A 13,818-nucleotide genomic window follows, 5' to 3' on the forward strand; every position below is an offset into this window, starting at 1 on the left:
GGCGGCGAGGGAGGTTCAGGCACTGTACTGAGAAGTTAAGCACATAAGACACCAAGCACTCCTGCAACAAGCTGTTGCTCACCTGGTGCCATGACACCTGCTCTGTCACCAAAATCATAGACCAAAGAAACAAAAACGCCAGTTTGATGAAGAAAATTAATGAATGAGCTTGTCAACTGTATCAAATACTTTCAACAAATCTATGAAAGTGCTCAACAAGTTTGTTTTGCAGTTGTTAATGTAATGTTTTATTATTTTCAAATACCTTCACCCAAATTGGAGATTGACCCATGTCCATTTGAGGGCTCAACCCCCTTTCAACAGAGAACAAACCAAAGCAAATCTAGAGACTTTCAGAATCTCATTGCTGATGAAGACTAAGGTTAAAAGTAAATGAGGAAGGCTCAGAAGTCTACTCTTTAATGTTGTGGGATTTACTTCATTCCCCCTCTCGGCTGTTTGCGCGCTACTCTTTTCAAAGTCCCCTTCACTCCATGACGCACTGAGCCGGCAAACCAGTAGCAACCGACACACTGAAAACATCAAGATTTGACAGCGATTTGGATCATAAAACAAGACATTTATTTACACGCAACAAATCAGAAAATATAAACAAGTGTCCTGAAAACAAAATAGTTTACACCCGTGTTATTTTGGAGGTTCCCCATTGATACAATTTGGGCTTAGCAAGATTACGATTGGCTTAAAGACACACAAACAAACTCCAGTGTTTTTTTTTCTGCGTTTCTCCCTTGTCAGTGCAGTGAAGGACTATGAAAAGAGTTAAGCTCAGTGATTCCATCTGGACTATATCATTTCAATCTCATTATATCTGCTGTCAAATCTTCTCATCAGCCTATCAAGGGGATCTTTAACTTTGAAAATTTTTCCCATGAAAGAACTTCAGCATTTCTAAAGCCTCAGCCGGCAAGCGCATATGGCAGCCTCCATAAATGTAAAAACTCCTTTATAAAAGAACATGTGCAAACCAATTCTTTTAGGGCTCAGCAACGTGTGCGGTATGACCTCCTCAACGTTTGCCTCAGGTTTGAAACAGCGTGACTCAGATCTCCTAAACAGGTTATCAAGCAGTTAAGGGTGGCTGGATCTTTAGAAAATGACCCTGATGGATGCATTTATTGCATTTATGCATTTATTGAGTGGCGTTTGGCAACTGTCACAGGTCATTACCTGGAGCCGTGCAGCTTGTGTGAGCTGCTGAAGATGGAGCCGCTAGCACAACAGAAACACAGACAGAAGTGACAAAGAAAATCATGCCGTTTAACACCTAAAGCCTCACTCATGTTAATATTCAAACTTCTTTGTCCATCAACAATAAACACCTGGCGGCTGGATAAATATAGGTCATATTAGCAGTGCGTTTTCTTTACTATCGAGGCAACATCTCTACGTGTGTGTGTGCACGCGCTTGTGCGTGTGTGTGTTTGAGAGAGTGAGAGAGCGAGAAAGGGAGAGGCAGAAGAGCATCTTTTAAGTGTTATATTACAGAATGCTGCCCTCTAGAGTTCCAACTGAAGTATTGCAGCAACTTGCGTGGACAGTTTGAGTGGACAGTCAACAATACAAAGGCAGATTAAATGCCTCTCTGTTTTGCATATGTAAAGAAAACTCATTGAAAAGAACTTATACTTTAATAGAAAGTTAGAAATACTTCTTGCACTCGCCATTTTAAAGTGAAGTGAGTCCCTTCATCCCCAGAAGATGGTACTACCTCTCTAAAATGGCCAGTATTTGAAGCGTAGTACTGATTTATCTTCTCATCATTTTTTGCACGTTGCATCTGTTAATACAGTTTCATGAACAGTAGATAGACCTGCATGTCTCTGTGTAAAGAACAGTTTGATATGAAGAAGCTCGTCCTGGAACAGGAACAATGGCCAATACACGACCACTGTCTCATGATTCAACAGTTTCATACTCTAATTCTCGAAACATTGTAAACAATGTTCTCTGAACATTTTATCAACCAGTCAAAGCCCACATTTAGGGTCATTACGAAGGACGTCATGATACTTGAGTGTGCTTGCAGATTATTAGTGAAAAATGAGTGGTTCAATAAATAAAGGCCGTGGCTTCACAGGTGACGGACCTGAAATCTTTTTTCATATGTTTTGTCTCTTTTATTTCTGCCTCCAAAGGTTGGCGCCTGAGCAAACAACAAATACGACAGATGCTGTAAATTGTAACCCTTACAAGTCTGTCTTTGCTCCTCTTGAAGCTTACATTTCTCTCCTTCTCCTAGGTGAAACCTAACATGGCCATTCTCAAAATGCCAAGGCTAAATGGACCCTATAAGCCCAATTGTAAACATAATTCATGGTGTATGCATCTGCTAGGTCACTTGTTTCCATGGTTTCACCTGAGCACTGTGGTGATGTTGACAACAGAAGGTCAATGGAAGGGAAAATATGTTTTAGGATGAGAACAGAATTCATCAAACCTCATCAATAGAGGAGGGGTCTTTTACTGTACCTCAGACTTTCTTCCAAATCTTTTCTTAAACTGTAGTTATCACTATTATCTTTTTTTAAATGTTCTGAATGACCTAGACCTTTGCTGAAATGAAACGTTACAGTGACTCTGACATCAGGCTGTCGAATCACCTGAAGTTTTCCAGGTGTTTTATCATGGCAGCAAAAAAGTCATTTAAACATTAATTAACACTATATCTGGAATATCTGGTATATCTGATTGGTGGCTTGCGAAATCCTGAACAGTAAAGCTGCTCAATTTGAATAGCAACAACTCACAGAGGGTTACAGCAAGGATATGACATTCCAGCCCCAACAGGGTAACTATTTCTGTAACAGTTAAAGCCTAAGTACGTCACACTGCACTTTAAAATACTGCTATAATGTGAGAACAGAGAAAAGAAAGCTGTAATTACAACGCTGTGTCAATGTGAACCGCCGCGCTGTTTCCCCCGACGATCTGTTAATTTGCGTCACCATCTGTACAAACTAGAGTTTCTCATGCACTTGACAAACACTCATAATTTACATCCATTTCCACCAGAGAAACGCGGCAACAGATGTGAAGTTTAAAATCTCTTTCAACCGGAACAGAATGTGACAAATAAGAACCTAAATGTCAAATGTTGACATGTAAAAAGCATTAAAAAAAAATCAGGATTCATCTGAAGCTACTTATTTGCAAGATTTGCAGAAAAATAGGTTTCAGTTGGACACTCTGCAGGGTGTCAGTTAAAATAAGAGTGTTAATTGTTATACTACATATACACTAAAAAGTTTGTGGTCTGATCCTTCCTCCAGGATGAAATATTTGTCTTTCATCGTTCCAGACAACCCTCCCTGGGTTCGTTCTGTTTTTGGTCGTCTCCATGCGATGCTAAAAATAACACCTGCAAAAATGCGGCCATAAATTTGAATACTTTTGTTTGTTTTCATATGAGACCTCCCCCAAGTGGGAGCCATGTGTTCGGTCCACGTTTGGAGCAGACGTGAAAACAAACTTCATAGGAACAGTTCGTCCTCGGCTGCAAATGCGATGACCTTTGATTGCTCAACGGGGCGTCCAATAAGAGAAAGTTGGGTGCTGCTGAGCGTCAGGACTGCAGATTGAGCCCGTGGCTACTAACAGCTAATGAATATGTGAATAATACTTCCCTTTATTTATTTTCCATTCAGAATGACACACCGCAAATGACGGCCCCCCTTTCAGATAAATCAACAAACGCGTTCACTAAAAACATTTGATGGTGATTGAATGCAAGACATCGCTGATGCAACCCATCCCATAGCAGATTTGTTCTAAATGCATCCACTGTTCAATGCAGTACAATGTCTGACCATCTTAAATTGGACAAATATGTTGTGAACTTTAGGAAAGTGCACAAAAGTAGACATTCTCAGTGTTTAAGCTATTTCCAACAGGTTACTGTTATTGCTATTCCCTCATTACTTGCTCTAAGACATGATGTTAGTCTACAAAATGTGATTTAGTGTTGCAGGTGTTGCTGGTAACGATGCCCTTAAACCTGAGCGCTAAGTCTTGGAGTGTGGTAGCTCACGTGCATTAGACTGATACAGGATCAAAACAGGGTCATTAGGTAAACCTAAACTAGCTAAAATGACTAAAATGGCACATTAATTGAAACAGATCCGCCCCACGTTTACTGAGTTGTTGGCCCATGTTTCGTTCATGCAAATATCTGTAGCGGTTGTCAATCCTCCTGACAAACAGCCCAAAAACAAGACCCACATGGCAGAAGTAGTCCAACCTGGCCTGACCTGTAGTTTGCTGGCTCTCGCAGCTACGTGGCGCACCGGCGAGTGTTGTGCGGCCCTGACATGGCTCAAATATAATGAGATGGACTTGATTTGGTTCAGATGTGAGCCGTATGAGGTGGACCTGTGGCTGACTTTAGGCAGCCAGGCTCAGAGTTATGGATATCATTCAAGAGCAGATGTGGGCCATTGATCAAACTTGGTAAACACTGGTAAAGTTGTTACATTAACCACTTAGTTTGGTTTCTTTTATAAAGTCCAAAATTTACTGCGGTCAGTACTTCATTGAGTCTGGGACTGGAGCAAGGAGGTAAACACAGGAAGACGGTCCCAAATACGGTTCTGTCTGACAGAATACTAAGCATGTTGATCAAACCTTGTCGTACTTGCATGCAGTTTTTGACAGCTGCCAAGAAACTGTCAGTGTCACTGTCTGGGGAGAGCTTGTTAGCTTCAATCTGCTGTGTCAGATCGAGAACTGATAGCAAAAACCCAACAACTGGACCGTTTCCCTTCCTCAGAAGAGCCTCGTGCACTTGTTGTAGTTTGAACTCTCTAAGATTGCTATGTTCTGATCTTCCCGAGGAATCATTCCAGAATCTGATGAAAATCCAAATTCAACAGGTTTAGAAAACCCTTCAGCCTCAATTAATCAGGCAATGGTTTGTACCTTCAAGTCTGTTTTAACTGAGAGCATACATCTAACCAACAAACGGGCTGATGCTACACCTACGCTGCCCCGCATCAAATGAGAGAAAAGCTAATGTCCTTTTTTTTTAAAGTTTCTATCAAATACATCAATACCACAAGAAACACCTCAAAAAATCAGCTCATTCTCTGTTCACGGGATGCCTTCCGGTCTCCAACGGGACATAAAACCGTTCACCATCTTTTTGGAAGCTCCATCTTGCGTTCATCCTCTGCCACCCACCATAAGACACAGCTGTCCCAGTGTCTCAGCTCATGTAAAGTGGCATACAGAAAATAAACCCTGAGTGAGAGATTTGTGGGGGCCTCCCAAGCTTTCAAAACCACCAGCTGACTACCGCTTGGCGAGCAAATTACATCATAAAGAAAACTCAGTGTCATATGTGGATCTGTGGAGGAGATAAATGGACATTTACATTCACTGCCGGAGGGAGGACGCTGAGCTAGTTAAGAATAAAACAGAGAATTTAATTGTGGCATGTGAGCACACACAGCATCTAGAAATAATTCAGGATTTATAAACTCCGCTGAACCTGCTCAGAGCCTCAGATGAACTCAAATACAAACTCGTACCAAACGAGAGGAAATTTTTATTTTGTGTCTAGCAACAGCAGGACATATCAACAGAGATCCAGAGTCCTGTCGGTGTGTGTGTCTGTGTGTGTTTGTGTGTGTGTGCTCACGCGTGTGTGTGTGTGTGTGTGTGTGTGCGCGCGCGCATGTGTGTGTGTGTGTCTGAAGCCAGAAACAGTGGCTGTCAGGCCTCAAAGCCAACATTTAATGATGTAAATAAAACACTATTTTGACGAACGCCTCAAGAAATCATTCAAGTTATTTATCTGTGTTGCCTTTGGAAGAGCGCTTGCTTCAGTTCCTTCATTTATTTCTCATATGTTCCTGCAGCGCATCCAGAGAGAGGATGTTTGTGTTAATGAACAGATAAAGTCTGGGTGAATTCAAAGTCAAAGCACAGAGACCTTTTTAGGAAACCATTAAAAATTTAACATGGCGCAGGAAAGTTAGACTGTGAGTGGGACCCTTTTTTTGGAACCTGCCAGGGTCAGGAGTACTGCCATCTCCCACCTGAGATGAGGATTTTAGATATTAAACTTGTGGTTATTTCAAGTATTGTTTTGGGACAGCTCAAACACAGGTCTAAGTAAACATTAGATGTACATTTTGTGATTTTGTATGTGTTTTTTGGGTGCTCAACTGTTCCCCTTGTAGGATCACATCCACACACAGCTGTTCCCTGCTGCTCACACAGCCTGTATCCATTTACTTAGCTCTGTTAGCCGCTGACATGACCTCACCTCTCATGTTATTCTTATTCTAAATTAATATTGGATCCCAAACTATAAATAAGCCGTAAACAGAACAAAATGGTTCCCCTACCCGCTGCCCCACACAGCCTGTTGACCACCAGCGTTGGTGTGCGTTTTGTTGCGAAAACATTAATGATGTTGGCCTGTCCGTGTAAACTCTGAGCGAATCATGGGACTTCTTACAGGCGGCAGTCACTGTGTGGCCTGACCACTTGGCCAACGGCTCGCAGCCCTACAGCAGAGTCAAACACCGACAGCTACCAGGCCAACACACGGACTGTTTGGACTGTGTGATCACTCTCTCCTGAGAAGAAGACTGTCAAACCTCAAATTAAAGTGGTAGTGAAACATTTCCTCCCACCTCAGGATGAAGAGCATTTTGTGGAGTAAACAAGAAAATGAATGTGATGATAATGCATGACGTAATAACTTCAACAGGTGCTGCCATAGACTACCTCTGAGCACAGAGACTAAAGTATACAGTAAGTAATTTTTTCTGGTTTCCTTCTCTGCTCCATCTCCACCTGCACGCCTTCTTCACACCATCTTACATTCCATCTCCATCCGGCTGAGTGCTTTCTTCTATAGGCTCCATATGCATACTTTAACTTCAAATATTTCACAGATCCCATGAATGTGCGTACACAGACGTCCCGCTTCATTCCTGGGAGATATAACACTTTGCCACATTGTGCCAACCCATCCCATTGCAAATATTTCAATAATGTTTAATCTTCCAAGATGTGTATTAGGATATTCCATAAGGAATGCTGAGGTAGTATGTTGGACTACAGCCAGTAGTGAGACCACGTTTAGGTTTACACGTGGTGGCTTTGTGCCACCTGAGCAGACTGGATGGCTATAAACAGATAAATGCAGATAAACTGATTAATAAAAGGAGCATTTGAGCCCTTGACATTTGTTTTGCTTGAAGCTAATATCAAATGTTGTGACCAATTACTAAAAACAGCAAAACATCAGTTTACAAACCTTGGCGTGCAGTGTCCAGGTTAATCCAAGTATTTATCCAGCTCTAAAACCCAAACCCTTTGAGTTGAGCCAAAACCAAACTAACTCGAACACTTCTAGCTCAGCGCTGCTATGAACTGAGCTGGAGAAGGTCATACTCAGCAGTACTGTGAACAAGTACTGATTTGGAAGGTACACGTATGTGTACACATAATTCCTGGACAGGTGTGCTGCTGTTAGTAGTTGGCTGGGAGGGTTGCAATTAGCTTCAAGCTCCATATACAAAGCTGGCTCTTCCTGCATTCTGCAGTCACAAAGAAGTAACTCATTGGGGGAGTAAAGTCTTGGTCAGTACTTGAAGTCCATAACACAGCTTTTGGGTGACATATTAGTTTAATGTTACAACAGATGTCAGATATAATGAGATATAAATCATCAGGATTTGCTTGTAGTCTGTGAGACTAAATTGAGGGCTTAAAAATGTTTGTGCTAAGCGGGATGGGTTGGTGGGTAAGAACCTGAAGAACTTTCATGAACGAGGCCCAGAGTCTAACTCAAGTTGGTGTGTGTGTGTGTGTGTGTGTGTATTTGAAATTGTCCAACTTGCATCTGGCCTATTTATTGGAGACATTACAACGGACCCAACACATCGAATTGGTTGAAAATATCTTTGTCTCAGATTTTACGGAAAGGCGGCCAAAGTAGGAGCGGTAAAGGAGCCCGCAGTCTGCAAACACAGCCAGGCTGTGAAGTTTGACATTCTTCAACTTCCACTGGCAAACTGTTTGATCAGCACTGAATCAAAGTTTGGACTCTGCCATCCACCGTTCCCTGGAATTGCAGCCCATCAAGAAAACATATTCTCACTTCCTTTCTCTCCCTCTCTTCCCTATATAGGCCGTGGATTCATAGAAAGTCCAGACCGGGAATTCTTTGAAGTGTTTGTAAGTGAGATCTTTCACTGATGACAGGAGACTGTTGGAAAATGTTTAAGTTGGCTATCAAACTTGGACATGAATCAATCTCTTATCTAAAACTAATATCTTCCTACATTAGTTGTTGGCACTTTCTATTCTAGGTATTAAAAACATTACTCTGGAATAAAAAAGATATTTTTATTTTCCAGCGTATGACAACAAATATACGTTTAAATGTCATTAGCAGCAGTGCAGTACCAGTACATTCCAGGTCTAAGGAATACTTCCAAAGGCGAGTTTATGCATCAACAGCAGTTTAGACAGACTTTGCTTGACTACTTGTTAATTGCAAGCTGCTGGCATCCAATTGATAACCAGCTAGTTTTTTCTGTAGCTGGGACAAACAACACTTAGAGCCAAAACATTCAGGGCAGCAGATTGTCACCATCTCGTTTTCTCTTTTCATCTCGTTCTTGTTTGCGCAATCTCATTTTTTCACTCTCACCATGTTTTGTCATGAATAGTTCCTTACAGGAGCAGACGAGGACTCGAGGATGAACCTGGATTTAGTTAATCAGACCAGCGCACCAACAGAACCCCACTTCCCCCCATCGATTCAAACATGAACCCACCAGCCATAGTGGATGGATTATTTTCTATGCAACTGTAATGCGAAAATATGACTTTAAAAGTGCCCTGTACTCTTAAAAGTACAAGTACCTCCATAGTAACATGAGTAGTTTATCCCTAGGCCTTGGATTTATTGTAAAAATTAGAATGAGAGCAGCTTTAATGAGGTTTATATGTGTTTATGGAAAAGCAGACACTACCTTTTTCACCAGACATGAAAGATTTCGAAAAGGCTTCTCTCAGCATCGACTCAATCGCCAAATCCATCCTCATACCTCTGGACGGAACAAAGCGCAACACATCAACCAGATGTGTCGACCACCGTGTCAGACCCCCACTGATACAAGCTAAAGATGATCCAAAGTTTCCACTGTGAAGCTATTTAAGGAAGCAGTAAAGCCCCTCCTGGGGATAACATGGTTTTCCACTGTGACCTCCCACGAAGGGTTCGAGGATAAAGGTCAAAAGGTCGGCCCCCACTATCACTTTGACTTAAGGGAATCCCCTTGTCACAACATGAACATCCTGCACTCAGAGAAGGAATCCCTCAAAAAGTAGATGTGTTCAAGAAAGAGAATCCATAACTGACACATAATTCTTATTACTCTCATTATTGTTATTTTACCTAAGAAGCCGTTGTAAAATGAACACCCTAAACATTTTTTTGGTGATGATTAAAGGCCGAGCGGATCTCTGTGATAACCATTTTCACAGCATGTCACAAACGTGTCCTCCTCTAACTCTCTGGGCGTTCTCACTAACATTCCTTCTTGTTTGTCGTCATGGAGACAGCAGGACAGCTCAGCTATATAAGATCCTCCCCTCCTGAGTCCTCAGCCTGAACGACAAAGAGAGTACAACCTTCTGCTACCGCTCATCAAGAGAGGAGGGAAAATTCAACCCGAGAGAAGCTCCAGAGAAGACAACTGCATAATTTCTAGACTGCATATATTTTTTGATTCTGATCAACACAAAATGAGGACAGCTGGTCTTTGTGAGAGAGCTCTTTTTGTCCTCTGCTTTACAGCACAGGTAGGCATTAAAACAACACTATTTTTTTTACATTTTTTTGTTGATTTCTCAAATGCGACGGGAGTTTCAAACGTTATCGTTTAAACTCTTTTCCTGAACGGAAATGAATGTTTAAATCACTTTTAAAAGTTGTATTAATTTTCCAATAAATGTGTTGTAAATTTGATGCTAATCCTATTTGGTCAAGTCATAGTTTGATATTCCGCTATTCAAATTTTTATTCATTTATTTATTTTTTTTACATCTGCGGTCAAAATGTTGAATACTTTTAAATCATGTGATTCCGCCCCCCCCCCCCCCCAAAAAAAATCATATAGCGCCAATATTCATGTTCTTTTCCAATCAGGTGTTTACGGTAGTCTGGTCCCAGATGTGTCCTCAGAGATGCCAGTGTCCTAAGGAGCCCCCGATGTGTCTCCCTGGGGTGCCCCTGATCCTGGACGACTGTGCCTGCTGTTTGGTGTGTGCTCGTCAGAAAGGGCAGGTCTGCTCTGACATGAACCCCTGTGACACGCGTAAAGGGCTGCAGTGTGACTACACGGCCGACGTCCACAAGAGGACTGGCATCTGTGCTGGTGAGTTGCTTTATGATGAAAATATTTTGTACGACTTTGCGTGCATCTGTTCTTTTTTTTGTTTTTTTTGCACAAGCAGGAATTCCCTGTCTGATTGAAACTGCCAAGAGATATAAATTTAAGGATTCTACTTCAATAAATGAGTGCTTTTTTAAGCAAAAAAGCAAATCATTCCGTCTCCGTTCCCTCCTCTGTCCTACAGCTCACGAGGGAGATGTCTGTATTTTGGATGGTTCCGTCTACCAGAACGGCCAGACCTTCTTCCCCAGCTGTAAATATCAGTGTATCTGCAGAGATGGACAGATCGCCTGTGTTCCTCGCTGCAATGTCGACGTCATGCTGCCTGGACCAGACTGCCCTCGGCCACGGAGAGTCCAGATACCGGGAGAGTGCTGCGAGAAGTGGGTGTGTGAGCCGCAGGCTGAAACCAGAGCGCTGGGCGGCTTTGCCATGGCAGGTGAGTAGAGGGGATTAGATTTAGGAAACATACACACAATCAACCGTCCCTGTCTGACGTCGCTGCCACTGCAGTGTGAGACAAAAAGTTAAAAGGTTAAGTACATTCCTCTGACCTGTCAGGAAGGGATGCAGAGGAAACAGGCCATGTTGTCACCTCAATCTGAAATGTCAAACAGTGATGTGATGGATCACATGGCAGGAAGCGCGTCAGGAATGTCAGGAAAAAACTGAAAAAGCTAATGAAACTGAACGGGTTGCAGAGGATTGGTGAGAAGTGAGAAATAAATGAGGAACCTCTCAGTTTTTTTAATCAGGTTTTCAATGAACAACGCACTTCATTTTTGAAACTGTGACGATGATGCAGATGGTCACTTCTTCTCCTCTGTGCTTCCCGTGTGCTCTTGCAGCCTATCGTCAGGAGGAAACTGTGAGTTTTGACGGCTGGGACCCAAGCCTGAATTGTATTGAGCAGACCACAGAGTGGGGCGCCTGTTCTCGAACCTGTGGGATGGGGGTGTCCACCAGAGTCACCAATATGAACCGACGCTGTGAGATGGTGAAGCAGAGCAGACTGTGCATGATCAGGCCCTGTGACGATCAGCAGGACCAGACGCAACTTACGCCCAAGGTAGGATTTGGGATGTGTGGGGTTCTGTATTTGTTTTATCTTAATAAAATGATGCTGTCATTTTTTGTTTTTCCTCAAGAAGTGTCCCCATGAATTCACCCAGGAACTGACTGTCTCTTCCTCTCTCTAGAGGGGCAGTAAGTGCCAGAGGATGGTGAGGAGCAACACAGCAATCCACCTCTCCTACAAGAACTGCACCAGCGTCCAGGCCTATAAGCCTCGCTACTGTGGCTCCTGCACAGACGGCCGCTGCTGCACTCCCCACAGAACCAAGACCGCCCTGGTGGAGTTCACGTGTGCCAACGGTAAAACCACCAGGAGGCCCGTCATGGTGATCCTGACCTGTGCTTGCCACAGCCACTGCCCACGGGACAACACTGTGTGGCAGCCGTCAGAGCTGGGGTATAGCGGTATGAGGTCATAGGTGATGTCATAGGGGACAGTGACTTATAAATTCAAACTGGAGACTGTGTCTTGGGTTGTGGGACGAAAGCATTCTCCAAACAATGAGTTGCATCAACTCTAATTTTTAGATGAATAGAATATGTCACACTATAACCGATCCAGTCCAGTACGTCTGAGTCACGCTTGTAGTCGTAGTCATGACAGTCCTTGTTTCGGACTGAAATAGTAGAGAATCACTCCCTATCGCCCCCTCCTGGTTGAGATCTAGTCGTGTAAGCTTCTGTGGGCAAATGAGCGCCGTCTTTTTTATGACTTATTTGAATCAAAGCACTTAAACCCTTCAAAATATTGATTCTCTCCTCCTCTGGAGATCATTTAAAGTGTACCTGATCAAAGCAGACTTTATTCAAGAGGTCGACGAATGTTCAGTCAGCAGAGCAGACATGCAGGACTGTTATAATATCAGTGTTATAACTGTGAAAAAAAATACAGTTTTGCATCTTTTTAAAAGTCATACGCAGACAGCAGGAGAAAAATGGGGGTCAAACCTTATGCTTCTACTTTCTACTTTTAGAGCAGTGGGTATTTTCCAAGTGTGGGACACATTTTTGAAATAACTGGACTGTCTACAACGACCCGGTCCATAAAAAAATCTCAACCTTGGCTGTAGAGGTCATCATTGTGACGTTGTGTCATTTCTAACATTTACCTGAAACCCAACCCAATTGCTTAAAGTATCGTGTCCATGAATGCAGATGTATAAAATGATTCTGTTTTTTCTGTAATCCCTTAATTTAAGACCGGCAACATCATTTACAATTGTTAATATCCACTAAAATCTTTCAAGCAAAACCTAAAAAGCTTAAACTTCTCTGCAAAATGACTTGACTTGGTCCTACTTTTCATGAAATGTTTTTAAAATCAATAAATAAACAAAATGATATGGATGGTCTTCAAGGTTTAATGTAGTGAATATGAAAATCCCCTAATTTAGAATGACAAAAGTTTTGTAAATACTTGCTGTATGTCTTTGTTTTGAGTGTGTATCTAATACACAGTTTTAATCAGTAGCGACATGGATTCCATATTGCTTTTCTTACTTCTTAAACTGCTCTTCAGTGCTTGTGTCTGTCTGAATAACACTGCAATACTCAACATTTGAAAATAAATGTATTTTTTGTACCGAAGTGTCCACTTTTTGGAGTCACTGATGATGAAGCTAGAAATACTGTCAAGCCGCAGGAGGGTTGATGCAGGAGATGAGGACCTGTAGTTTTACTCTGACTTGATTTGATAAAGTCCAAGAGTGATGTCTTCAAATAAAAACAAAAGCTGCTCAAAAAGTGCAGGAGGTAAGACTTAGGGTGGGGGGGGGGGTGGGGGGGTGGAGCAGTTCTCCTGGAGGAATGTTCAGTAGGTTTGTGCTGTCTGATGAGTTGACCTACATCACACCCTCATGTTATAAACTATACTTTCATGGGTGTGTTATGTAGGTTTTAGGTCTGTGAAAGGTGTGTTAAGAGCTATCTTACTAGCAATACGACTGCTCTGTGCTCATCAGTGCTGCTGACGTGTCTCTTCTTCTCTTAGCTGTGATACAAGAAACCAGATGAAAGATTCGAGACTGTTTTATAACCCTGAATAAGCTAACATGCCTCAGAGGTAGTGGTCTCCCAGTCAGCGATATTTATATCGCAAACCCAGCAAACCCATCGGAAGCCCACTGATGGTGGGTGGTAACATTTTGACCTCTCTCTCTGACCCTGACCTCTGAGGTCACAGTGGAAATGCCTGATATCACCTGCTGGAGGGCTCTGCTTCTATAAACAGCTCCACCAGTGGAAGCCTCAGCTCAACAGTATCGTTTGAGTCAATGTCGTTTGGGTCGGTGGTGGTTTCTGT

The 13,818-nt window shown here is 42.4% G+C and overlaps 1 protein-coding gene across 1 annotated transcript; it reads left to right on the forward strand.

The window, feature by feature from the left end:
• Window positions 1-9,579: 9,579 nt before the first annotated feature.
• On the forward strand, window positions 9,580-13,064 carry LOC147253584 (CCN family member 3-like). The gene is made up of 5 exons (XM_086218841.1): window positions 9,580-9,849; window positions 10,196-10,424; window positions 10,627-10,881; window positions 11,291-11,511; window positions 11,642-13,064. The coding sequence occupies exons 1-5, from the start codon at window positions 9,793-9,795 to the stop codon at window positions 11,933-11,935; spliced, it is 1,056 nt and encodes a 351-aa protein (XP_086074967.1). The 5' UTR covers window positions 9,580-9,792; the 3' UTR covers window positions 11,936-13,064.
• The last annotated feature ends 754 nt before the right edge of the window (window positions 13,065-13,818 follow it).

This window comes from Aulostomus chinensis, chromosome 11 (genome assembly GCF_037954235.1).
Source record: "Aulostomus chinensis isolate RoL2024-O1b breed Wild chromosome 11, RoL_Achi_v1.0, whole genome shotgun sequence".
In the NCBI taxonomy this organism is placed as follows: Eukaryota; Metazoa; Chordata; class Actinopteri; order Syngnathiformes; family Aulostomidae; genus Aulostomus; species Aulostomus chinensis.